General features: G+C 38.2%; 1 protein-coding gene across 12 annotated transcripts; it reads right to left on the bottom strand.

Moving 5' to 3' along the window:
* Positions 1 to 26,551, bottom strand: LOC104119579 (protein transport protein SEC24 A-like). 12 transcript variants are annotated; one of them, XR_004503267.2, is made up of 17 exons: positions 26,356 to 26,551; positions 25,702 to 25,748; positions 21,099 to 22,238; positions 20,859 to 20,997; positions 19,602 to 19,792; positions 18,539 to 18,646; positions 18,258 to 18,461; positions 17,867 to 18,098; positions 14,153 to 14,302; positions 13,914 to 14,070; positions 13,554 to 13,681; positions 13,130 to 13,452; positions 12,859 to 13,047; positions 7,809 to 7,911; positions 7,014 to 7,713; positions 6,808 to 6,926; positions 3,374 to 3,600 (listed from the first exon to the last, which is right to left on the bottom strand). XR_004503267.2 is itself a non-coding variant. In XM_018778812.3 (16 exons), the coding sequence occupies exons 4-15, from the start codon at positions 22,218 to 22,220 to the stop codon at positions 3,367 to 3,369; spliced, it is 3,177 nt and encodes a 1,058-aa protein (XP_018634328.1). In that variant the 5' UTR covers positions 22,221 to 22,249; positions 25,395 to 25,509; positions 25,702 to 25,748; positions 26,356 to 26,550; the 3' UTR covers positions 1 to 630; positions 3,361 to 3,366. The 12 variants fall into 12 exon arrangements, 9 of the variants coding, with proteins under 9 accessions (XP_018634328.1, XP_033508270.1, XP_070052313.1 ...); XR_004503265.2 differs by lacking the exons at positions 6,808 to 6,926; positions 7,014 to 7,713; positions 7,809 to 7,911 and adding exons at positions 1 to 421; positions 512 to 630 and having other exon boundaries at positions 3,361 to 3,600; positions 26,356 to 26,550; XR_004503266.2 differs by lacking the exons at positions 6,808 to 6,926; positions 7,014 to 7,713; positions 7,809 to 7,911 and adding exons at positions 1 to 421; positions 512 to 597 and having other exon boundaries at positions 3,361 to 3,600; positions 26,356 to 26,550.
* Between the last annotated feature and the right edge of the window lie 740 nt (positions 26,552 to 27,291).

The following is a 27,291-nucleotide window of genomic DNA, read 5'->3' as shown; positions in this document are numbered from 1 at the left end:
TAATAAACAAATTTCATGGCATTTTGAATATCGTAACGTGTTCTTCCTTACAGAAGTTTCCTGGCGCTACTCGCTTAAGCAAATACAAAATTGTTCCTGGGCAGGAAAATCTTGGGTTACCCCAACTAAGATGCGATGTACAAAACCTCATACCTACCTACATCTAAGTAAAAAGGTCCCAGGAACGCATGCAAACTCACGTTCTATCCCACCCAAAAAGAAAAGGAAAGACGACCAACTCCACAAATGTTCAATTTAATAATATTCTGGACCAAGAAACCAACAAATTAAAAGACCTTCATGCTCAGGCAGTAGAGCTAGGAAATGGGGTCTCCCTTCTTCCAATATTTCGAAAATGCTCCAACACGGGTCCTCAGGTCCAGGCATATTTTCGAAATGATTCCAACTTGAGAAGCAAGCTCTAGTAGTTCATCGAGTTAATGTTACATCATAAATCAGGTAAATGAAGCAATCAGCAGTGTCAAGGCATACTAATAGCAGAGTTTCTTACATGAAAGCTTTAGCTCATCCGGCAGACCATATATAATGATCACTTCTAATGTCCTCGGAGAACAACAGCTCAGCGGACCAAGAAAACTGGAAATAAAGAATACTGATAAAATTGAGGATCTGCAACCAGAAAAGTAACCAGGAATTGATGGTGCAACTTGCAAGCACATAAGAAACTGTGTACGAAGAAGTTATTCGTCATTCATGTCAAACTGAAAGCAGTAAATGTCAATTCAACCTTATTGGCTTGTTATTTAGTAACTTGTACTTCATAGAATCACTAGATATAATGTTTAATAATTGGCATGTAAAAATAGGTCATAACACCTCATCAATTAATGAAAAACCAAGTAAAAGTTATAATAAGGTTCACTCTCCATAAGTTACCGCATTAAGTTATTTCGTTAGAAATGAAAAAGATGAACAAGTTTGTTAATTCTCTGAAATCCCCGTCATAGGAAGTAAACTGTACAGTTTTAAATATGCAGTTAGAAGTATTTTATCTATCCTGTTCTTAAGTACTTTACCTATGTTGCTCTTCATTTTCCACATTATACTTGTGCAATAAACACCAAAAGCAGCCACAAAATAAAGAGCTCAAACTACTACCACTCTAAAGATGAGAGTTTTTGGCCAATATTGTCCCTTATCTTTGAGGGTAGGTCTATTTTGGTCTCTCAAATATAGTCCTGGGCATATTTAGTCCCTTAAGCACAATGTGTTCAAAAACTAACGGTGTTACCCAACTCTGATTCATGAAGCTTGCTTCTGCTCACCTTTTTATTAGTTAACGCAAATTATCACTTTAATTACTCATTTTTAGATAATGTCTTCTAAAATTTTGACCTTGAAAATATCCCCTTCTGTGCCAGTTTTCAATGAGAAAAAATGACATTGTATAGCCGTTGTAAAAATAATAGCCGAAAAAATGTATAAAATTTGTATATGTTTTTGAGATGGAAAAATTTGTATATTTTTTGTATATATATATATATATACATTTTGTATGTTAATATACAAAAATTATACAAATTTTAAATACTTTTTCCGCTATCAGATGTAAATAGTTTCAGGCACGGGCTAAAAGTGATAATACAACCAGGTTATTCGTTTGCTTCAATAATATGCCCATAAGTGATCTTGACAGCTCTATTTTTTTCGAATTTTAACTTTTCTTTTTGGAAAAATCAACCGAAATTTTTAAATGTATATATATACAAAAAAATATACAAATTTTATATATTTTTTCAGCTATTATTTTTACAACGGCTATACAGTGTCATTTTTTCATTGAAAACTGGCACAGAAGGGGATATTTTCAAGGTCAAAATTTTAAAAGACGTTATCTAAAAATGAGGAATTAAAGTGATAATTTGTGTTATCCAATAAAAGGAGAGTAAACGTTTTGCTTCAGAGCAGAAGATTTGCTTCATGAATCAGAGAGTTAGGTAACACCGTTAGTTTTTGAACATATTGTGTCAGTGAGACTAAAGGTGCTCCACTTTAGCATACTTAAGGGACTAAATATGCTCAGGGTTATATTTGAGGGACCAAAATAGACCTACCCTCAAAGATAAGGGACAATATTGATCAAAAACTCCTAAAGATGACATTAAATGTAATGCAACTAAAACTGAAATATAACAAGGGAAAAGGGACAGGAGACAGAAAACTATAGAATGTCAATTTGTGCTTTCTGATGCAGGAGAAATCAACAAATAACACTAGCACCGCATGACACAGACCAAAAGGATATTCCCTTGTAGTTAGCAGAACTCAAGATGTTTCTATGTGCATATATCTATATCACCCTTTTATAAAAGTTACCTCCATTCAGTAGAGCGCCTTTCATATTTCTTGACCTAGTGCATTTGAACACAACAAAAAAACTGAGTGGAATCCCACAAGCAGTGTTGTGAAAAGCGCTCGCTTCAGCGCTTTAAGCGTGAAGCGAAGCGAGACGGCCACTGTGTCGCTTCTGTAGGGTGAAGCGTAGCAGGTAGGTTGAAGCGTCCGCTTTTGCCAAAAAAGCGAGAAGCGACGGAAGCGCTGGCATCAGCGAGCAGCAGAGCAAGAAGCGACTAGGGTTTCAATTTTCAAGCCCAGGTTTCTTCTTCTTCAGTGCTTAAAATAGCAGCGAAATGCTGCCAAATATTTTTCCCCTTCAGTTCTTTTTCTCATTCTCTTCTTCTTCTTATTTTCGTTTCAGTCCTTAAAACTGCAGCGAAATGCTGCCAATTTTTTTTTTTCCTTCAGTTTTTCATCTTTTGTTCTTAGTCTCACTGCCAATTGTTTTAGTATTGGCAGTTGCATGTGTTGTATGCAGTTACATGTGTAACATGTGTTGTCTATGCAGTATTTATTTTAATATTTTTCTTAATTCCGCTTCACTTCAAAAAACCGAGCGCTTCGCTTCTCGCTTCACGCTTTAAGCGAAAAGGAGATTGTCGCTTTTCCTCGCTTCACGCTCTTCACAACACTGCCCACAAGTGGAGTCTGAACACAAACATGAAAATAAATAAATAAATAAATAAAGAAGAGAGCACTTTCTTTTTTCAAGACTATTGGTCTATGACAGACACGTCATATTATGTAATGATCCTAGTTAAGATGCGACGGAGCTGGCTTACTAGATTGTTGGTGATAGCTTTCAAGTGTTGATGGATCAGAATTAGGAACTACCAAACTCTATCAAATTTTTGGTAGAACCCTACGGAACATAGAGGTATAAGAAACTGAAAATGCAACATGCAAGTGTTGGTTCACTTAGATTAACATAGAGTGAGCAATCTGTTCAGATGTCATTTCCAAGAACACATAAAATACTAGCAAATGGCCCCTTGTTATTACCTTAAATTATGCATTTTGCTGGACTTGCCGGTGAAGTTGCATAATCCAATCAAGATAACCATTTGCACCAGCAACTGCATCCTCAATTAGATTTGCAAGCAGGAAGTATCCTTCTCTAGGCTGTTCACCTTGTCTCACAAGATAACTTAATTGATAATATGATCTGTCACTTTCCCTGTACTTGTTAAGCAAGCCCAACAATTTTCTTGACATTTCATTATCTAGTTCTCGAAGACAAACCTGGTTCTCAATGACAAAGAAGAATAACCACATTAGAGAATACTTGATAAGCAGATTGCAAGATTTATCTCAAATTATCGACAAAATGAAGGCCATTAAAGAAAAAGACAAATAAGAGAGGCCATTCGGTTTAAATAACCCAGGTTGTCAAGCTATGTTAAAGCTATTAAGAAGCCAAACTCAGATTTTCTATAAGCACAACAACAAACAAGGATTTACAAATTCTAAGTAAGCAACATATTTCTGTTAATAGACATCAGTTAACACAAAAGTAAGTTCCCCAAGGGATATATAAGATCCATCTCCATAAGAACTTGACGTTTTGGTTCTTTATTTTCATTTATGGGGAATTTATCAAGAGAAATGTTAACTGTTAGAATATGCCAAATATGGTAGCTAGATCATCGATTATCAATTCCTGGATGCATCGTCCAAAGAAATTCTTCAACATTCAATAGAGTTTATCCAGTGAAATTTACAATAAATCCAAATCTACGGATTATAGAAGAGAAACTACAAGGATATAAGTAATAGGACCTGGAATACTAATCTGAAACTAATAAAGAAAGGATGACACTCTAGTTGTTTTTTTTATTTTTGAGAAGGTAACAAGTTTTATAAAATAAGTAGAAAAACCTTTAGCATAAAGATTATGCTATAACTATAGGTTACAGATAGTTACAAGACCCCCGAAAAATAACAAAATGCAAACCCAAACTTGTGATAGTTACAAAGACCCAATAATATCCACCATATACTCTACATCCTCCACCAGAGCTTCTTTACACCAAAAGTGAAACAAAAATATACAATTCGTCTTGATCTTCTGTTCAGTGTTAGCTCTATCTTCAAAGCACCTTGAATTTCTCTCCAACCAAATTGTCTCCGCCAATGCTTCTGCCTCAGTAGAATACCTTGGTCATTCCAGCAAGCTAACATTTCTGCAATTGTCCTAGGTATTTGCCCATTTCACACCTTTCATACTCATGAAAAGATACCACAGCCTACTAGTTACTTTGCAATGTAAAAAGAGGTGACTATTTGTTTCAATCTCTTTTCCAAGAAACATTTGGAACACATAAGCATTCCTCTCCTCATTAAACAGTCATGAGTTAGAACAGCCTCTTTGACGACAGGCCAACAAAAGCAAGCCACTTTAAAAGGGATTTTCACCTTCCAGATGTGCTTCCAGTGCCATGTCCCATTGTTCATGTGGCCAGAACTATTCAAAATTCCATATGCTGACTTTACAGTATATATTCCTCCGCTGTTTCTTTCCCATATAAGCCTATCCTCTACTTCTGTGGTGCCCTTAAAACCATCCAACATTTTGTAGAATTCAATCAGTCTCGTAACCTCCAAGTCATTGAGGAACCTTCCAAACGTAACATTCCATCCCCGTATACTCTATACCTCAGCCACAGTAGCTTGGGGTTGCTGCACTATAGTGAACAAATCTGGAAAAGCCTCTTTAAAAGGTCCATTACCAATCCAATCATCATTCCAGAAGTTTTATTGTCATTCCCCACTTTGATACTGACATTGCTAATAAGTCCTGGCCATAAATTTCTGATTTAGTTCCATACACTTACACCATAGGATCCTGAAGCTCCTGCTGTACACCACCTTCCATCTGCCCCATATTTTTCACGGATAACCTTCCTCCATAAAGCTTGATCTTCCAGAGAAAATCTCCATAGCCACTTCATAAGCAAACTCTTGTTATGTTGTCTCAAATTTCTAATTCCCAAACCTCTATCCCTCTTACTTTTAAGCAAAGTGCTCCATTTTACCAAATTGTAGGCCTTTTTCTCCTTATTCACTTGCCATATGAATTTCCTCCTTAAAGCATCCACCCTTTTCTCAACTTTAACAGGAAGTGGGAAAAGAGACATCATGTAAGTAGGAAAAGCATCTAGCACACTATTGACTAAAGTAATCCTCCCTCCCAAAGAGATATAATTACCTTTCCATATAGCAAGTTTCTTTTCAAACCTCTCCAGTACCTCATTCCATAACTCTAGAGATCTATTTTTTGCTCCTAAGGGCATCCCCAAATATGTTGTTGGGAGATTTCCCACTTGATAACCTAGCACCCCTGTCAATCTTTGAATGTTGGTGACCTCATTAACTGTGTACACCTGTGACTTACTCCAGTTGACATGTAACCCTGAGACAGCTTCAAAGACAGATAAGATCAACCTCAGATGTCTAACTTGCTCTTCATTAGCATCACAGAACACCAAAGAATCATCGGCATAAAGCAAAAGAGTAATCTCCAGATTGCTACTGACATTATTCACTACTTTGAAACCCCTTATCCACCTCTCCTGGTTTGCCTTCTTAATCATACCATTCAGACCTTTCATTACAATTATAAAAAGGAATGGAGACAAAGGGTCCCCTTGCCTTAGCCTAGTGTTATGGACAGCGTGCGGCGACAAATAGCGACGAGGGCCCGCTTCACTGAGGCGAGAGGCGTGCAGCGAAGCGCTCGCCTTTTTTATGTGAAGCGACAATTTATACAAAAACATAAAATATTATATATATATATATATATATATATATATATATATATATATATATATATATAAAACTAAACTTAATAACAATAATATATTAATAAATATATCAATTCAAAAATTAAAAACTTAATAGATAGTCATAGTAGATTCATAAACTAAAGTCTAAAACAAGCAACATCTATTCTTCTTCAAGATTTTCAAATTCTAGAACTTCATGAATGGTAGCATTATATTGGCTATCATCTTCTTCATCCTCGGAGTCTTCATCAATTAGGGACCGGCTTGAACTTGCTACTCCCTTTCCCTTGTAATTTGAACTTGAAGAACTCCCTCTAAGACCATAGATATTCTCCTCTACTCCGGCCGCCATAGAAACAGTACCCCAATCAAGATCATCTCCTATGTACACTTGTTCATCTTCATGATTTTGGGGGGCTCCAGTTAACCATTTATTTGCCTCGTCAATGTTATCCAACAAAATTGGATCACTGGTATCGCAAGCTTCATAACGTCGCCTCAACGTTCTATTGTATTTAATATACACTAGATCACTGAGACGCGATAGCTCAAGCCTATTCCTTTTTTGGAGTGAATTTGCGCATAAATTGTTTAGATTAATTAATAGATACTAATAATAATAATACAATATAAAATATATTAATACAATAAATATGCTTCTTACATGCTCAAATACGCTCCAATTTCTCTCGCATCCAGATGCACTACAAGTTAGGCTTAATACTTTGATGGCAAACTTTTGCAAGTTTGGAGTTTGATGTCCAAATTGCATCCACCATTCAACTATAGAAAAATATTTTAAAAGTTAATAAGTATAAATCAAAAAAATTAAATTAAAGCTATAAGGATATCTATATTAAAGTTAGTTACCTCGCGACCTCATGTCACTTGCTTTAATGGCCGCCTGTAAACCAAATAGGCTATCTGTTTGTGAGTACCTACCAAACTCCTCCCCTATTTGATCTACCATCGCTGAATCGGGGACCAACTTCTCAAGACATTAATGGTATCCAACCCCCACCTCTGAATCCAAAGTGTCATCTCTAGTGTTCTTGTAAAATAATTCCGGGTTCAGAAGATGGCATGTTGCATACAAAGGTCGATGGAGTTGATTCGACCACCTGCTATCAATAATCTCAAAAACTTTCTCATATTTCCTAACATCTCCCTCAAATGACGTTTCAATAGTCTCTTTGACTCTATTCATAGCTTCATAAAGATAGCCCGTTGGTGGTTCTCTCTCCATCCACCATACGAAGCACCCTAATCAAAGGACCACCAACTTTAAGAGCCCGAACGATGTCATTCCAGAATGATGGAGAAATAAGAACTTTGGCAGTTTCTTTCCCCGCAGCTTCCTTTGCATATCTATTATCTTTCCATTCATTTGAAAGAACTAGCTTTCACAAGTTTTTCTTTTGCAAGTAAAAACTATGCAAAGTTAAGAAAGTCGTTGCAAATCTAGTCTTAGCCGGTCTCACCAAATTTCTTTCATTTGTGAATTTCCTCATCAAATTCAACAACGGTCTCTGACTGATGTAAGAATATATCTTGACGGCCTTAGTGAAAACTGGAAAAGTAACAATAACAATTTTATAGTTAATACTTAATAGGACATAAGTATAAATAAAGTTAAAGCTTTAAAGATAACTATATTAAAGTTACCTGAAGCATATGGGTTTTCCTTGAATATGTCACCAAACATCAAGTTGATAGGCAGCACATGGAGTCTAATAAATGTGTGGATACATAGCTTCCATCATCTTACCTGCACTAACATTCTCACTAGCATTATCGGTAACAACTTGTACAACATTTTCCTTTCCAATTTTATCAATAGTCTTTCTAAACAAGTTGTACATTTTGCTTCCATCCGTAAAAGAGTTGCTAGCATCGTAAGATTCAAGAAAAACACTCCCTCTTGGAGAGTTCACCAACAAATTTATGATCATTTTCCCATTCTGTGCTGTCCATTTATCCATCATAATGGAACATCCAAACTTGTTCCATTCCACTTTATGCTCTTCAATAATTTTATCTATCTTCTTCACCTCTTTTTTAAGATGAGTTACTCTAACTTCATGATAGATAGGAGGCTTCATTCCTGGGCCATATTGTCCTACGGCCTCAATGAATTTATCAAAAATTTTGTAGTTAACACATCGTACATCCATGCTACAAAGGCACTTACGGCGCGATCCCTCAAAATCTTTTTGGCTTCTAAACATGAACTAGAATCACATTTTCCCTTTTTTTGTTGTTTTGCTGAGAAATAAAGATTGAGAGGACATTTTGTCACCGTACGTGCCGTGGATGACCAACTAGAACTATTTGAAGATATCTTTTGAGTTTTTTTTTTTTTGGGGGGGGGAGGGGCGGAGGTCCAATTTTATCATCTTCATCCATTCATCATCTTCATCAATTAGATTCACCGATGCTTCATAATTCATTTGAGTTTTTGTCACATTTTTCTTCTCAACAAATGCTTTTACTTCCTCCCTAACCTCGGGCGGACAAAGAGGACATTGTACTCTATAAGTCTATAACTGAAAAAACAGAGCAAAAAAACAGAGCCTAAAAAGAAACTCTACTGCCTCTGCTGTTGGTCGAAAAACAGAACCTGAAAAATATTCATCAAATCTTCTTTCACCACATCCCAGCATTGAATAATGCACAAGCCTTCAATCCCTCAATGATTTCTTGCTCTTCAAACTCCCTCTGTAGCCATTGCTCCTCTGCCTCACTAATTCTAGGACAATCTGGAGAATTGAACTCTAGCCTACATGCTTCAGATTCAGTGTATAAGTGCTGATAAAAGGCTAAGATCTCACCCTTTATAACTTCCATATCATCCACTTGTATCTCATTAATTTGTCAATGTTGTTGAACCTTCATGGGCATTTGCAATCCTCTGAAAATATTTAGTATTTCGATCCCTTTGTTTTAACCATTGAACTCTTGATTTCTGCCTCCAAATTAACTCCTCATTTTTGGCAATCTCTTCCAACTCCATGAATAGGCTAGCCTTTTGCACCAACTCATCTTCATAAAGATACCTGAATTCTTGAACCACATCTAGTACAAGAATTTTGTTCAAACAGATAGTTTTCAAAAGCTCCAAATTTCCCCCTTGACTTGTCCTCCATTCTTTCAGCTTATCTTTCAACAACCTGAGTTTTTTTGCTAGAACAAAATCAGGTCTGCCCTATACTTCGAAAGAAACCCACCAGGAAGCTATTTTATCCATGAACCCCTCTGTCCCCAACCACCAATTTTCAAACTTAAAATATGATTTTGTGTTCTCCCAAACCCCACATTGCAGAGAAATAGGAGCATGATCTGAGGAAACTTTTGGAAGAATAACTTGTTTGATATTCCTAAAGTTTTCATCCCAGTCAGCAAAGAACAGAAACCTATCCAATCTCGAAGCTATACGAGAATTAACTCCCCTACTCCATGTGTAAATTCCCCCTACAAGTGGTGGATCAATAAGCTCTAAATCCTCTACAAAATTAATGAACTCTCTCATAGCTCTTGAGATTCTCTTACACCCCCTCCATTCCTCAATAAATCTTGTAATGTTAAAATCCCCACAAATAACCCAAGGCCCTTCAAAAACTCTCCTAGAAGCAGCTAACTCCCACCAAACATTCTCCCTTTCTATTCTACAATGAGGCCTATATACCCCAGACAAATGCCACGAGAAATTTTGATATATAGAAAAGAAACTACAGGTTATGGAGTAGCTCCCAACATTGACTACTTCCCCCCTCCATACTCTGCTATCCCATAATACCAAAATGCCCTCCCTTGTACCGCTAGCCTCTAGATACCCAAATTTTACCTATCTATAACCCCATATCTGTTTCACATACTCCTGTACATCCCCTTCAAGCTTGGATTCTTGAAGACAATAAATGTCTGCCTTCCAATTCTCAATTAGTAGCTTCACCACTCTTCTTTTGTTGACACAATTTAATCCCCTAACATTCCAAGAGATAATATTGACCTTCATTGATACACATTGCTAATAGATTTCCCCCTATTCCTAGAGCTTGACTCCGGAAAATTCATATTGAACACCAAATTCTGAACCTCCAAACTCCTTTTTTTCCTTTTTGGAGTCGTGCACGTCTTCATTGTTGACGCTTCCTTCAACTCTTGTCTACGCCTATCAATTTTGAGAAACAGTGATAGAGCTTCCCTTTCACAGCCCTGAAAATTTACCCCGTGTCTTGCTCAATTTTAGAACGTTTTTATGAACCCACAAAGAAGCCTCCATCTCTGCCTCGATAAATTGCACATCTAGAGGTTCTGCATCATCCACGGATGACGGATAATGTCTCGTGGTCTTCTTCATCCATCAATTGGTTTATTCCTGAAGAAAGAAGAAAATGGAATAATTTCTCTGTGAGAGCAAGTTGCTCCAACCACCTGCTCCCCACCTTGCATGTTCATTACTTCTGTTGGTTCCTCATGTACTACTACATCTTGCAGTTTGTTTGTGACAGAAATAAGAGATGAAAAGGGAGTAGTTTCTCTTTCAGGACATGTTGTTCTAACCACTTCCTCAAACCTTTGCACGTTCATTAGTTCTGTTGATTCTGTGTTGCAGATCTGTTCTTCTCTCTCCAACAGTGCAATCATAGAAAGCGATTCCCTTGTGCTAATGTTCCCTAATAACTCTGTTTCCATCGGGTCGGGCTTATTAAAAGAACCCAGAACCGAAAATCTATTTTTAATTCCCAGATCTGGACTCGTTAATGACCCACAATTGGGCCCAGAAATTAGAAAAACCCCTTGGCCCATACCCTGTGGCCCAGTTGAATACTTCCCAGCTGGCACCTCCTTATCCACTGGGCCATGATTCAAATTCAAACTGCAGTTACCCTTAGTCACGTGACCCATCCCATCACCCCTTTTAACCCCTACGTCATAGTTACTGTTTGTGTCTCCTCTGTTCACCGTCGAAACCTCTGAAAAAGATTTCCATATCACCGGCGCCTCACACCAAATCGGAATTGTGAAGATAATTCCATTTTTTTCTACCTCAATGCTACTGGGAACTGCTGCTACTGGGCCCTTAACTTTCAGACGAGCCCATTTAAGATGGTTACGCAGAGAAGTTTCTTCCTCTGTTTCAATCCAACCACCACATCTATCACCGATCTCCTTGAAAATTCTTTGTGACCATAGATGGAGTGGTAATCCCAATACTCTTCTCCACACCCACTCGAGATTGGCAGTGGCCGGGAAACACTCTGCAACCGGAGACCACCACTCAAGACTCATTAAATTATTTCTCCAACTCCATTCCCAGTGTGTTCAGCTAATTTTCTGGAAGGAAACTCAAATAAGAATTTTGGCCCATGTAACTCATACATCTGGACCCCCGGAATTGCATTCCATTTGTTGCTAGTCCATCTCCGGATATCAGAAAGAGTAGGCAACTCGTTGCTGATTGCGAAGCTCCCGATCACACACCTGCTCAACACGTCTTCATCACCTATAACTGGACCATTCATCACTATGCGTTGTACTGTCGACCGGTTCTCCGACGATGATGTAGAGGCTCCTTTTGCTTCCCACTTGTCGGACCTGAAAGCACCTCTGTACTAAAGATTCGCAACTGGAACTACAGTAGGTTGTCTCTGTGTAGCTGGAGGCTCCCTATTAATGAACCTTTCTATCTTTAAAGCAAGTACCTTCCACCCTGCATTGAATGAAACTTCTGGATGGATAATAACTGCTCTACGTACCCCTTGCACTGCAACCACACTTATGAACCTGCCATGGTCATTGAACTTCTTGGCACAGTAAAAACTGAAGACATGATCCCGGGTCCTCCATCTCCTGAACTCATTCCCTTTCCCATCTGAAGCAATATGCATAAGCTTACATAACCACAGCATAACCTTCCAACTCAAAGTCATCTTTCTCATGAAATTTGACTTCCTCTCCACCCATTCATACCAAACCTCTGCTCTATCTTTATTTTCTGTAATATCAAAAGACTTGCCACCAGCGTTAAAATAGATTCTGTTTTCCATGATTAAAAGAGAACTAAGTTTTTAACACAATCACTAAGGAATGATTGAAGAAAAAACTAAGTTGGTCTAAACACAAACTAACATCAGACAGTAGACACACTCGCCGGAAAGTGTTTATGACTCTTTCCTAGGGACTCGTGCCTGGGAGCATTAGAACAACAAGAGTTGCTGTCCTAGTTGTTTGTTAGGATAGAGAAAAATGAAGACTAATGCTAATAAAGAAACAGAAAGAGAATATGGCCATATGTAAATAGAAGAACAGCATCCGCAGATGCAGATGCGTTCACTAGATGGGCTTCACAGATGAAACCACTAAAACAAATAGACAGAATATTTTTTTCATTTTCAACAATTTATACTTTAATCAGTTATTAGAAAGTTGCCCAGATTCTAACATTTAACCTACCAAAATTAAAATTGAAGTTGCCAGTGGGAGTTGGATAGAAATTCGCAAAGCTTGCTTTTTGGTTCATTCTGTACTATGAGGAACCTTGCCAACATGGTATAATGAAGACAAAAAAACGATGTTTTACATGGTCAAAGAATGTTTTGTTAAAACAAATGCAGCCCTTTTTCTTTCAGCCATCAAACTCATCCTTAGTATTATAACAATTAGATAGAAGAACTTCAACATTTTCAACAGCTATGGTGGTCAATAAATTTACCTTAGAGAAGTCAGCAGCAAAGTTTTCCCCAAGCAAATTGTTAAGTATATCAGGTGAAAGCATCCTACCGAACCACAAGACAAACCGAAAACCATCATCATAGAGATAGAGACCTTGAGGATCTAAACTCCCTGCAGCAAGTGGAAGTCCATTCCATATGTCTATAGAATCCTCAGCCAAAGATGGTTTCTGGAAAAAGGTGATGCAGATTAGGTTTTAGAAATTCTTAAATATGACTAGATATAATGCAAAAGGGTATACAGAAACATACCTTTAGAAGGTATTCATCTACACGAATCAACTGAGAATAAAGAAGTTTCAACAATGTTTTAACAGGCAAAGCCATCATGGTATATCCAGCAGTGCAGCGTTCATCAAGCCGAGCATCAGCATGCCCATCACGGAAGGCTATCGATTTACATAATGCTAATCCATACAAGGGCAAGCACTTTAAAGATTCTGGATATATCATCCTTCCTCCTAGGCGGTGTTGGACAGCATGGAGATCTCGATATTCTCTAAGAGCTTTCACAATCCTGAGTTGAATAAAACTTCGAGCCTCCTCCAATTTAGAGGCCAGAGCTTTCTCAATAGCTGCAGATAAGATAACCTCATACATTAGACACTTAAAACTACTAAAAACACAGGTATTAAAGTCAAAGAACCAAATGCAGGAAAATATTAGCTTATTGTACCCAGCCTCGTAAAAAGAGAAACAATGGCACCCGTATCAGCCAGGCGATACATTTCTCCTAAGTCTGAGACCACAGGTGCTGCTGTTGTGTGCACCCTAATGCGCCTTTCTCCAGAAGATGAAGTGTATCTTTTTTATTTACTAAGAATTGTTTCATGGAACCAAGAGGAAAGATAAATTCTCTTAAGGCAAGTTACTTTGTTTTCTAAAACATATACAAGATGTAGGAAAAGAATGCTTTCACTATTTATATATCTTTTTTTTATAAAAATAAAAATAAAAGAGTGCTAACAGGAAATCTAGAATTGGGTTCAAATTCTCTGAAGAATGATGCAGAAGCTGTTATTATGCTAAAGGATACAATAGGGCTACTTGGAAATAGACCGTCTGGGATGTAAGCAGTGTCTCCTCAAGCGATAACTGCATCGCATATGCTTTATCACAGTCAACAGCTGGAAGTGCCATTAGATCAGTAGATCTCAGCATGAAGTTCCCATGATACGTAGTGGAACGAACACCTGAAAGCACAAGGAAAGAACACCTTAGTGTCCAATGATGGAACCTGTGTGTCTAGTTGGTGGAGTACTATAATAAGATAACCTTTTCCACATCTTATACGCATGACAGACTCCCAAGCAGTCTCCCTTGTAAGATCTCTGGCTAACTCATGACGTAATTTATCTTTGTGAACAGCAGCTTGGAAACCTGGATAGTAATATACCTGACCACCTGTATACTTCGCAAGAGTCCCTAGACAACGTAATTGGAAATCAATATATGCCAATATCTCATAAAGGGTCACATCAAACAAAAGAGTATCAAAGACTACAAATTACAGAGATGTAAGTTATTGTCAAAGAAGTTAATGAAGCTAAACCAATCACAGAAACAGGAGAGGTTTCAGTAAACTAAAAAGTACGACATGACATTTAAACACCGAAGCTTTTTTACGATGTCTTTATTATAGAGATATTGTCTTGCTACTTACACTTATAACAACAACAACAACCCAGTATAATCCCACAAGTGGGGTATGGGGAGGGTAGAGTGTACGCAGACCTTACCCCTACCCCAGAGGGGTAGAGAGGCTGTTTCCGAAAGAGCCTCGGCTCGAGAAGAAGAAAAATAAACAATAGACAATAGATCAGTGACAGCAATAGAAGATAAAAAAATATTAACAGCATCGTAAGAAATAGAAAAATAGATGTAAAAGCAATAACTATAAACAACAATACTACTATAGAAAATAGTAGGAAACTACATAAACCACTAACAACCCACAGCGAAACAACAACAGGCCAGCCCCGCCCCCGGAACAACCCTACCTACAACCCTAATGCTCGACCTCCACCCCTTCCTATCCAGAACCCTGTCCTCGGAGATCTGAAGTCGCGCCATGTCTTGCCTGATCACCTCACCCCAATACTTCTTAGGTCGTCCTCTATCTCTCCTCGTACCTGCCAATACTAACGTCTCACACCTCCTAACCGGGGCATCTATGCTTTTCCTCCGTACGTGCCCGAACCATCTAAGTCTCGTTTCCCGCATTTTGTCGTCCATGGGAGCCACGCCCACCTTCTCCCGAATATCTACATTCCTAATCTTATCCAGCCTAGTGTGTCCGCACATCCACCTCAACATCCTCATTTCTGCCACTTTCATCTTCTGGGTATGGGAATTCTTGGTTGCCCAACACTTAGCTCCATACAACATGGTCGGTCTAACCACCGCTCTATAGAACTTGCCTTTGAGTTTCGGTGGCACTTTCTTGTCACACAGGACTCCAGATGCTAACCTCCATTTCATCCACCCCACTCTTATACGGTGCGTGACATCCTCGTCTATCTCCCCATCCCCGTGAATAATTGATCCAAGGTACTTGAAACTCCCTCTCTTAGGGATGACTTGAGAGTCAAGCCTCACATCCATGTCCGCTTCTCCCGACTCATCGCTGAACTTACACTCCAGATATTCTGTCTTAGTCCTCAACTTAAAACCTTAACCTCAAGGGTCTGTCTCCAAATCTCGAGCCTCTCATTAACGCCGCTTCGCGTCTCATCAATCAGTACTATATCATCAGCGAACAACATACACCATGGCACCTCCCCTTGAATATGGTGTGTTAGCGCATCCATCACTAGGGCAAATAAGAACGGGCTGAGCGCAGACCCTTGGTGCAACCCCATAACAACAGGAAAGTGCTCCGAGTCACCTCCCACAGTCCAAACCCGAATCTTAGCTCCCTCATACATGTTCTTTAATACCCTAATGTAAGCTACCGGCACACCTTTCCCGTCCAGTCATCTCCAAAGAACCTCCCTAGGAACCTTGTCATACGCTTTCTCTAGGTCAATAAACACCATGTGCAAATCCTTTTTCCTATCCCTGTACTATTCCACCAACCTCCTAATAAGGTGGACAGCTTCTGCAGTGGACCGACCCGGCTGCCCTCCTCACCCTTCCTTCCACCACCCTCTCCAAAACTTTCATGGTATGACTTAGTAACTTGATGCCCCTATAGTTGTTACAATTCTGGATGTCACCTTTGTTCTTGAACAGCGGTATCATCGTACTCCACCTCCATTCATCTGGCATACTCTTCGTCCTGAATATAACATTAAATAGCGCAGTCAACCATTTCAAGCCTGCTCTACCCACACACCTCCACAATTCCACCGAAATTTCGTCTGGCCCAGTCGCTTGGCCCCTACTCATCTTGCGCATAGCTCCTACGACCTCCTCAACCTTAATACGCCTACAATACCTAAAGTCTTGGTGACTCCCAGAGTGACCCAATTCCCCTAGTACAATGTCTTTGTCCCCGTCTTCATTCATAAGCCGATAGAAGTGATCATGCCATCTCCGCTTAATCTAGGCATCTTTCGTCAATACTCTGCCTTCCTCGTCCTTGATGCACCTCACTTGATCCAGATCACGAGCCTTCCACTCTCTAGCCTTGGCCAGCCGAAATAGCTTCTTCTCCCCTCCTTTGTCCCCCAACTCCTCGTACAGACGACCAAACGCTGCATCCTTAGCCTCCGTGACCGCTAACTTCGCCTCCTTCCTGGCTTCCATATATCTTCCTCTATTCACTCTCCTCTTTTCCTCGTTTGTGCTCTTCACTAACCTAAGATACGCTGCTTTCTTTGCTTCCACTTTACCTTGTACCACATCATTCCACCACCAGTCGCCTTGGTGCCAGCCATAGTAACCCTTCGAGACCCCTAGCACCTCTCTCGCTGCCTTTCTTATACAGTCCGCCGTAGCTGTCCACATCTCGCTAGCGTCCCTGCTACTCCTCCAGGCGCCCATAGCCATCAACCTCCCCTCCAACTCCTGAGCTTTATCCCTCGTCAAGGCTCCCCACCTGATCCTCAATTGACCCTGGACAAACCTCTTCTTCCTCCTTAATAATATACCGACGTCCATCACCAAGAGCCTATGTTGTGTCGCGAGAGTCTCACTCGGGATAACCTTGCAATCCACACACAGCCGCCTATCACATCTCCTGAGGAGAAGGTAATCAATCTGAGTCTTAGCCACCGTACTCCGGAAAGTAACCAAATGCTCCTCCCTCTTCGGAAAACTAGAGTTCGCGATCACCAACTCAAAAGCTCTAGCAAAATCCAACAGTGAGATACCTCCTCCGTTCCTATCCCCAAAGCCGAAGCCACCATGCACCTCGCCATATCCATCAGCAGCAGACGACCCTATATGCCCATTGAAATCCCCTCCTACGAATAACTTCTCCGCAAGCGGCACACCACGCACCATCTCGTCCGGCCCCTCCCAGAAGTTTCTTTTAACCTCCTCATCTAAGCCCGCTTGCGGCGCATATGCACTAATAACATTCAGAGCTACTTACACTTATATAAAACTTAAAAGTAAAAGCACAGTTTATTGAAATTATCAAGGCGGTTGCCAAATCAGCCTTCTGCGCCGAACATCTCTTTGAGGTCTCTTTATAGAGACCAGATTTAGTTTGGCTAATTAAAAGGCCTCACATACATCGGCAAGTGAATTTAAACATTTGGAAAATCATAAGGCGCAAAAACTAATGATTCGTATCTTAAAATTATTAAACTGTTTGTGTCTGGAATAGATGGTATATCTGAGTTCTAGGCAACGACACAGAAATATCAATCAAACAAGTAGAGACAAGTCGAGAAAGAAAGCTAGTTGGACGACATCATAGAAGGCAGGCCGTAAGAAGTTTTGCTTTTCCATTCTAGTTTTTTAGATGTTAGTTATAGTGGACGTTCAATTACGTAATATAGATATATCAATATGTTGTTACAGTGAAAGATCAACTACCTAATGTAGCTATATCAGTATATTTGTCGCTGAAACCGTATACATTAACTGCTACTTGATACTTGGTGAAATCGGCAGCCATCTGTTTATAGAAAGGATCTTCTGGAGTTCTCAATGTATGCTCCTTGTCAGTTCCATAAACACGAAGATCATCTCCTCGCAGTCTTAAGCGGCCAACACCTAATGATGGAAGAGTGTGCTGAAAGATCAGCAATTTACCACCAAGTTGACTCTGGAAGCAGAGAAGCAAGATTAGTCAGTGTGGAGTCAACATATGGCAAAAAAGGTGATTTTACGATTGACTAAATTTGGACAGCAAACTTCTCTGATACCAAGGACATAACTCAATCAACAAATCATGTACAGAGATGGTAGAAAGAAGTCCACGCACCATAACCATGAAGGCTGCTTTAAGAGCTGGACCAAAAGCTGATTCCACATTTACATTCTCCTGGAACATTGAAGGCAAGCTATCTAAAAATGCATCTACCACAGTTCTTGATTCCGACAAATTGACAAGGAGATCATCTGGCAACGGAATAAATACATCGTCCAGATCTGACATGACGATCATTTGTGGCTGAGTCAAGGATGACTGGCAGAAGAGCAAAAGAACCTTATAATTTATACACTAGAAGGATATTAAAAGTACGCCCACATCAAATCACTTGCCTTCATATTATAAAAGTGTAATGTACTGTCATAAGTTATAAACCCGATCTGTGTTCTGGGAAAGCCAGGCAAATTGTCCAAACAACTCTTGATCGTTTGTGATACAACCTGAAAAAGATTTGTAAACTGGTAAAGAAAGAGACTAAAGTAGAAGTGTGCTCTCAATGCGTCGCTTTTTGGTCTCATCCATAGTATTGTTCAAGCCATGAGTTCCTTTGATCAAATTTTGATCTCTCATGTTCATTGAGAAACAAGCTTCTCAGTTCTCAGTAGATTTACAGTCTCACTTCGCTTACTATTTCGGCCCTGGTGTCCAATTTCTTGCTGAACCTCCTATGGCTTAGGCTTCTGGCAGATTCAAGACTCCATAGGAGTCTCTTATATAGTTGTATGCATAGGTTGTTGTTTTCAAGGGTTCATGCCCACCTTTTCTTACCCAAAAAAAAAGAAAGAAAGAGAATAAAGTAAATATGTCTATGAAGCTTTAATGGTTTAACCTGGAGAAATTGCATCCAGTAGCCTATCAAAGAGAAATTTGTAGAGATTGAGATTCAAGCCTTGCAGTTACAACACCACTTTGCCTCACCTAGGTATAGGGTTCTTCCTTTTTTTTAATAAGTACTTAGGTATAGGGTTCTAATCCCACCAAAGGCCTTTCCTCTTCTACCTTCCCCAACCCAGTTATTCAAAGGGCCAACCCTACCCCAAAAAATTTAGAAAAGAAAAGTGTAAGAATTAGCTGACCTCAAGAATAACTAGGCATTGAAAATTAAGCAAAAATTAATTAACCAAGAAAAGAATAGAGAAGGCCCTGTGACTAAACCTATATGGTTTCAGGTTCATATTTTCCTCTGCTTCCGGGAAAGCATTCCAATATTTATTGGGTATTATAATGGGCAAAGTAGAGGTCCTATCAAAAAATGGACAATATGAGGAGCATCAGTTAGTGAGCAAAATGTATACAAGGAGGATAAGTTGTCATAAGTAAATTAAAGTCTGGATTGACATGCTTTTCAGTTAGATGCAAATTGCAAAGCTTGATAACTACAACACAAATGCATACCTCGAGCATTCCACTCTTCACAGCAGATACAGATACATCGATGAGGAAAAAGTAAAGTGGAGGCATTGGAGGCCGGACCATGTAATCAGTGGGAGCAATGAACTCCACGCTCCCCTTGGTAAGTTCAGGCCTTTGATCCAAATCGATTCTTCTGCCACTGGCATCCAAATAGGCAAAATATTCGCCAGGAACTGGACATAAAGAGAATGATGAGCCAATGCACCTCAAAATAGGACAAGTGAATCTACTCGTATATATGTTACGGTAGCAAAGAGAGAAATCTGCAAGTTTAAAAATATAAATAAAAACACAACTGCTACCCAGCTGGAAGGTTTGACATGGAATGGAACATCAATATGAACATACACTGAGATGTTAACCTAACAAATTAACCATATCAGGCCATGACAACTTCAGCAGTCACAAATAGAGAGAGGGCATTGGTTGAGTTTTAAAATATTATTAGCAGCATTTTCAATAAAAGGTGAGTGAAAAGCTGAAGAAAGACTAACAAAAGATGCAAATAAGGGAAAAGGCCTACTTAGAATATGTAAGGCAACATCATGAAAAAAAAGCCTCTTAGTTTAACTAGTTTTAAATTTATCTCTGAATTCGCTCCATAGATCTGAGAGTATCTACAGTTACTTAATCAAGGTCATCTTGCGACATTGCAACCCTTGCATTCCCATAATCCCATGTACACAAAGTCATAAGTGTAGAAGGGTGTGACGCTTCATTCCCATTAACCCCACTTCTCTCTCACTCTCTTTCACTCCCCACTCCTTCCATCCTACCTAACATTGGAAAGCCGATAAGTACAAACAGAAGTTCGCTTAGAAATGTTACTCCCTCCGATTCAAAAAGAATGAACCTATTACTATCTGGGGACTCAAAGTGTCAAACAAAATTTCTTTGACCGTATTTTTTGCAAATATTTTTTAAATATTTTGAATTGTTAACTATTGTGGCTTATAGTACTTTTTATGTAGTTTCTAAATATGTGAATTTTATTTCAAACAACTTAAAGAATCTATGTCCGAATTCACACTGAAATTAGGCAATTTGACCCTCGTACTCCGAAAAGGTTCAAACAAATTGAAACGGAGGGAGTATAAAATATTGGTGGACTTGACCTGTTTTCGCTACACAATATTAGCACTTTTAAGCACACCAAAATCAGATGATACGGCTTCAAAAAAATGTAATAGAGAAGAGATTTAAGAGCAGAATCAATACTGAGGAGTTGACAATACTTACCATCATTAAGCAATGCACATAAGTTACATCGCCACTTTCTTCCACTGTCTGTAAACGTCACATAGGGATTTACATAAATCCGGCACCTTTTACACCGTATGATGCCAGTTCGGGCAAAATTAACTACTGGAACTTCTTCCTGGATAAAGAAATTTTGCGGATAGAGCAATAAGAGATTTGCACAACGAAATAAAGCTTTCAGTATCAAATATGTAACTGTTACATTTCATGGATACAAACCCCATTAGGAGCTTCAGCAAGAGGAGAAACAACTGCTCCAAGAGTTAAGTGCCACCTTGAAGCCAAGGACTGAGAATTTGGTATACCACTAGTCGTTAGCCTCAAATATCTTAAACTACAGTTCATCGGATACATCTCGGACAAAGTGTTCCGTTCCAGGTCACCTTCCAATGGCCTTGGTAGAACTTTAGAATCAAGCCCCGGATCAAATGATCCTGGAACAGACCCAATAGAGAAGGAACTGAAATCTTCTTCTAAACCCTGCATAACTGCCGTAGGAGGTGTAGACCCGGGATGCTGCATTTGTTCCCTTGAGTTACCCAGTTGAGATGCTACTGATGGTGGAGCTGCATAGCCTCCTTGTTGGGCAAGATAGGGGCTAGATGTTGCTGGCATTGTCGGAACATAACCACCTTGCTGAGAAGGAAAGGCTAAAGATTGTCTTGGTTGAACCTGTGCACCCGCTGTATTTTGATAACTTATATACCCTGGAAAAGCAGATTGAAACCCGGGTCTGGCAGCAGGATAAGCTGGACCTGCTGGTGGTGAAGATGGATGCATGGTCGCCCTGGCAGCAGAAAACTGGGAATCTACGGGTGACCGAGGAACAACTGGACCGGGTTGCACCATGCTCGCACTTTGAGGGGGGAATCCCATAGGAACATGAGGAGGTTGGATTTGGGGATTAAGGGAAACATGAGATGTTGAGAAGGGACCTGAAACGGGTCTAACTGGTGGTTGTAAAACAGGTTGGCCTGCAAGTGAAGAGCGTGGTGGAGGTACCCCAGCTGTAGAAGAAAACTGTGGTGCTGGAAAGCGTTGGTAAGGCCCAGCAGCTGGTGGTCCATATGGAGATGGAGATGTTGGAGGTGGCCTAGCTGCATCATTAGGCATACCTGATGGCATTGTTCTAAAAGCAGAGGCCTCAGTTCCAACCATGGCGCCAGATGCAGAGGAAAGAGACGTAATCTGGGAAGAACTAGGAGAAGCATGCCGAAATGCAGAAGCTTCGGATCCAACCACTGGACCAGATGATTGAAAGGGTGTTGAACTTTGTGGAACACTAAAGGGAGAAACAGGCCTCGAGGGAATGGCAGGACCATTAGGATATTCAGTGCCCATGTTTTCAAAGAACTGTTCCTGTTAAAATACTAGCAGCAACAAACAGAGATGTCACAGAAAAAGTAAAACTAGACTTGTACATTAGCTAAAGAGCAGGTGTTCCAAGATCCCAAGACTGGAAAGGGAAAAAAAGTATACCAAAAAAAAACAAGAAGCTATTGTTTAAACAATAACACATTAACATAAGAGCTAAAAGCATATAAGAGCGAGAAGACCCGTTGAACTTTAAGCAAAAAGTGAAGGGCAAGCTTCTTCAAAGTGAAACATAAATTTTCAGAAAATACAAGAAAAGCATCTTGCATATATAAAAGGGCAAAGGTCCAAATATGCCCTTGTACTATACGAAATTGAGCACATTTACCCTTCGTTAATACTTTAGCTCAAATATGCCCTTACCGTCATATAGTTGGTCCATATATACCCTTAGAGTTACACAGTTGGCCCATATATGCCCTTTTCGAAACGGAATTCACTCAAACTAATTAGCTCTTTCGTTAATTGTATTAAAGTGTATTACAAACACTATTTCCTTTTTATTAGTATTTTTTTTTTCTTTACCTTTCTCTTTTCTTTCTTCTCTTTTTTTTCCTTTTTCTTTCTCCCTTATCCGATTTCCTCCATTACTAATGTCTTTTCCATTTTCGTCACCAATTTCACTTGACAAAACTCATGAATTCCAATTACTAAGAAAATTCTCCCATAAGGTAATCAAATTCCAATTTCACTGGCCCTCCAAATAAACGAAATTAAATTGTTCCAACAATTATGGTTTAAACTTTAAAATAATAAAAACATCTCAACCTTTAACAATACTCAAAAGACCAAAATATTTAAATTGTTTCCAGAAAGATAATTTAATGATTAAAAGCCTAGAGTTCATGTTGTAGTGTTATAAATTTGAGTTGTTAGTCTTTTTTCATCTTTTTTTCAGCAGGACATTTTCTATTTTTTTTATTAACTATGTAAATTAGGGGTGTACATGGAACGGGTTGATTAAAAACCGAACCAAACCAATTATATCGGTTTGGATTGTTCAGTTTTGTTGGATTTTTCGGGTGTTTTGTTACATAAATATTATTTCAATCTTACTTTGTTAAATTTTTTAGAACTAAATATATGTTCAGTAAAAATTAAAAAATTGACAAACATATGATCTATAAAAATATTCTTATGGGAGAATTTTCTTATTAATTGGAATTCATGAGTTTTGTCAAGTGAAATTGGTGACGAAAATGGAGAAGACATCAGTAATGGAGGAAATCGGATAAGGGAGAAAGAAAGAGGGAAAAAAAAGAAGAAAAGAAAAAAAAAGAAAGAAAAGAGAAAGGTAAAGAAAAAAAAGTACTAATAAAAAGGAAATAGTGTTTGTAATACACTTTAATACAATTAACGAAAGAGCTAATTAGTTTGGGTGGATTCCGTTTCGAAAAGGACATATACGGGCCAACTATGTAACTCTAAGGGCATATATGGACCAACTATGTGACGGTAAGGGCATATTTGAGCTAAAGTATTAACGAAGGACAAATGTTCTCAATTTCGTATAGTACAAGGGCATATTTGGACATTTTCCGTATGTAAAATTCGTATGCTTATTCATAATGGAAATCAGAAATACTCATATTTTTCTGACTGCAGGTCGCTGCTGAATGAACTCCGAATGCTGGAAATTTGCCACACCTACAGAGAGGGTAATGGTGTGGCTGATTTACTGACAAGATTAGGATAGACATTAGCCTATGAAAATAGGCAGGATTTCGGTAATCTTTTATCTCCCTCCAAACTTTACTTCATCGCACTTAGAACAAGACTCTTAAGGAACTATAACTTTTCATTCAGTTCCATGTTGTAATAACTACCTTCACTTTTCAATAAAATGTCTTCTTTTAGCAACAAAAAAAAATTGTACTTAACCATTAACATCGCAATTAGGAGTGGCAAACGGACGGGGCGGGGCGGATATGGTTCGGATCGAAAACGGGTAATGAAAAAACGGATAAATTGTCCGACCCGACCCATATTTAATACGGATAAAAAACGAGTTAACCGGCGGATAATATGGGTAACCATATTATCCATGACTTCTTGCATATGATCACTTTTGAGAGAATTCTTAGTCTCCCTAACCTGAGTAACCCCCAATTTGAGGCTTTACAAATGTAAAAGTTAGACCCATTGGTCATCCATTGGTTATTCATTTTCTAAATTGATAATATGGTTCTTATCCATATTTGATCCGTTTTTAAAAAATTCATTATCCAACCCATTTTTAGTGGATAATATGGGTGGTTAACTGTTTTCTTTTAACCATTTTGCCACCCCTAATCGCAATTAACACCACTAATCTCAGCATCAACATAAAGTAATAACATTAATTTCAACAACTCAAATTTAACATCACTCCACACAAAGTAAACTTTAACTGCAAAACTTATTTTCAATATTCAATTAACTAGACATAAAAGAATTACTTGTATCTTTAATTTCATAATTTGATTACTTTAGTAACTCTACAAATAATCAGCTTTAGCAAGAGTCGCCTTTTATTTTCCAAGCAATCCATTTATAAAATCAATAATTGGAGAATAGAAAACAAAGCAGAAAGCAGAAAGAAAAGGAGAAAAAGAACTATAGCATGAGATAGTATAAGAGAGGGAAAAAAGCTAAGGTAATATTTCATCGATGTTTTGGGGTAATGAAACCCTGTATACAAGTAGTACATCAGAAAGTAAAGAATCTACACCAAAATATGGATTTCTACAAAAGACAATCAATCGTCTACACAAATTGAGATCTCGTGGGTGCACTAAAAACTTATCAAAAACAAAAGAGATGTCTTAATCTTTGCAAGATCATATTCCATCCCTTCAAAGTTCATTTGTTCCTTTCCCTCCAAAGCACCCACATAAGTGCTAGTGAGTCTACATTCCACGCTCTACATTCTCTTCTTCTAAAATCAAACCAAGAGAAGCGAAGAAATTACAGAGGTAGAAAAGGAGTCATCTCAAAATTAGAGCAGAATAAGAAGTGGGGGATGAGAATACTTAAGTGTAAGGAGAAGACTCCTATCACTCATATATCAAAGAGCTTTGCTTTTCTAATATTCTATCTCTTTTATTTTCATCTTTTAAATTCATCCAAAGAAAAACATCCTTCTCTTTTCAAGTGTATTACCTTGCGCCTCATAATTTCTAAGGAGGTCTGGTTGACAAAGCTTGGTTTTTATTTCTTGAGTCAAGAGTAAATATTCCCCGCAGCATGCTAATCTGTGGTTACTTGTGATTCCAACCTGAAATGCATTGCCCTCTATAAAATCTTATCACTGCACCTACGATAAATGATGGTTTTGCATTGCTCTTTAGCTTAGGCGGAGCGGAGCGATCACTTTAAATAACTGTTTTCAGTTTTTCCCATTACAGTTAATTTGCATAGAAAATAATGAATTGTTTTGAGATAGAGAGAACACGGGTGAATGCTTAACTGTGAAGGCGATGCTAAAAGATCCATTCATTTCATTTAGCTGGTGCTCTGCGAAGAAGAAAATTCATAAGTTGCCTATAGCAGCTAAATCTCACAGGGAAACACTCGAACGCATTGATCAGTGGGACAGTATGAGCGGTGTGATTAGAGGAAGATATCACACCGCTCATACTGTCCCACTGATCAATATCCAAGATATTAGACCAAGTATACAACAAGAACAATTACCACTACTACTATGTCTGAATCCCGAATAGTTGAGGTTAGCTCTATGAACCCTCAATATCCATTCTTTTCATTCTAATACCCAATAATTTCTCTTCTAGTACAAAAATCATAGTGTCTCAACATTTTCTACTAATAACTTTTATTTCACAAAGTTATTCATTCCAATTAATAGAAATTAAACTAATACTAGCATCAACACCTGAATAAATTGCCAAAACATATGTATTTTAACTAAACGCAGTAATCAAGCGAATCACCAAATTCAAATATTCAGCAATATGGTTAAAGGAAAATCACAATTAGCCTACAACTAACATTCAACAAGTTTGACTGAAATAAAATCTCATTCGCAAAATTAAAAGAAAATCCGATTTTTATTTTATTTTTTAAAAACAGTGCATAATTGAAGCAAATAAAACTGGCATACCTATGAAAGAATTTGGAGTGCAGGTTGAATTAACGTGATTAAAGATCTCGCCGTGAAGTCACCGGGAAAATGTGGAATCGGAGTTGAGAGATTCGGCGATCAGCTTCAGCGAGATCGAAGTAGCGGTCAAGTCTCCAATAGTTAACAGTTAAAATTTGGGCAGCAAACATTTTGGCTAAACTTATAAGCATTAACTATTTGAGGCATGTAAATTCTCTATTCATTCCCATATTTGTATCTATATCTATATGATTATGTATTAATCTTTTAACTGTACGTAATAAATGAGGGCATATCAAATTTTTGGTATATTAATTTCAAAGTGTTGTGCTGACGAAGACAGTATTTCTCTTCAAATATTTTATCTTATTTAGGTTTATTTTTTTATTGAGAAACTTTCGTCAATTTATTAATTATTATAACTTATGATTATATGCTTATCGTAAAATAAATTATATTTATCATAAAAAGTATCTTATCTAATCACAGTTGTATTTAAAATATAATGACAAATAGAATATTTTGTATTTGAATCAATCCGTAATCTAAAACTTTGAAGAAATTATGCCATTATAAGTGTAAATAGTTCTAAGGTTATTCAAGTCATTTTAACAGGAAAAAGAGCTTATCGGCACTTTTTTATCAAATATTGCAGCAGTTTATTATCAATTTCAGCACTTGTATCCAAACATATAACTGCTTATTTGTTAAATCAGTTTCAGCACTTAAAAGTGCTTTTCAGCACCTAATGTTTATCAGCTATTTCAAATCAGCTAATCCAAACGGGCTCATTATTCTTTACCCTAGTTTTAGTGAGTGTTTGGACATAAGAATTGTAAAATTTCAAAATAGGTGTAAAAATATTTTCAAGTGAAAATGGTATTTGAAATTTAGAGTTGTGTTTGGACATGAATATAATTTTGGTTTATTTTTGAA

This window comes from Nicotiana tomentosiformis, chromosome 2, assembly GCF_000390325.3.
Source record: "Nicotiana tomentosiformis chromosome 2, ASM39032v3, whole genome shotgun sequence".
Lineage (NCBI taxonomy): Eukaryota > Viridiplantae > Streptophyta > Magnoliopsida > Solanales > Solanaceae > Nicotiana > Nicotiana tomentosiformis.
Note: the sequence above shows the minus strand (reverse complement) of the source record. Positions and strands in the feature narration are given on the sequence as shown.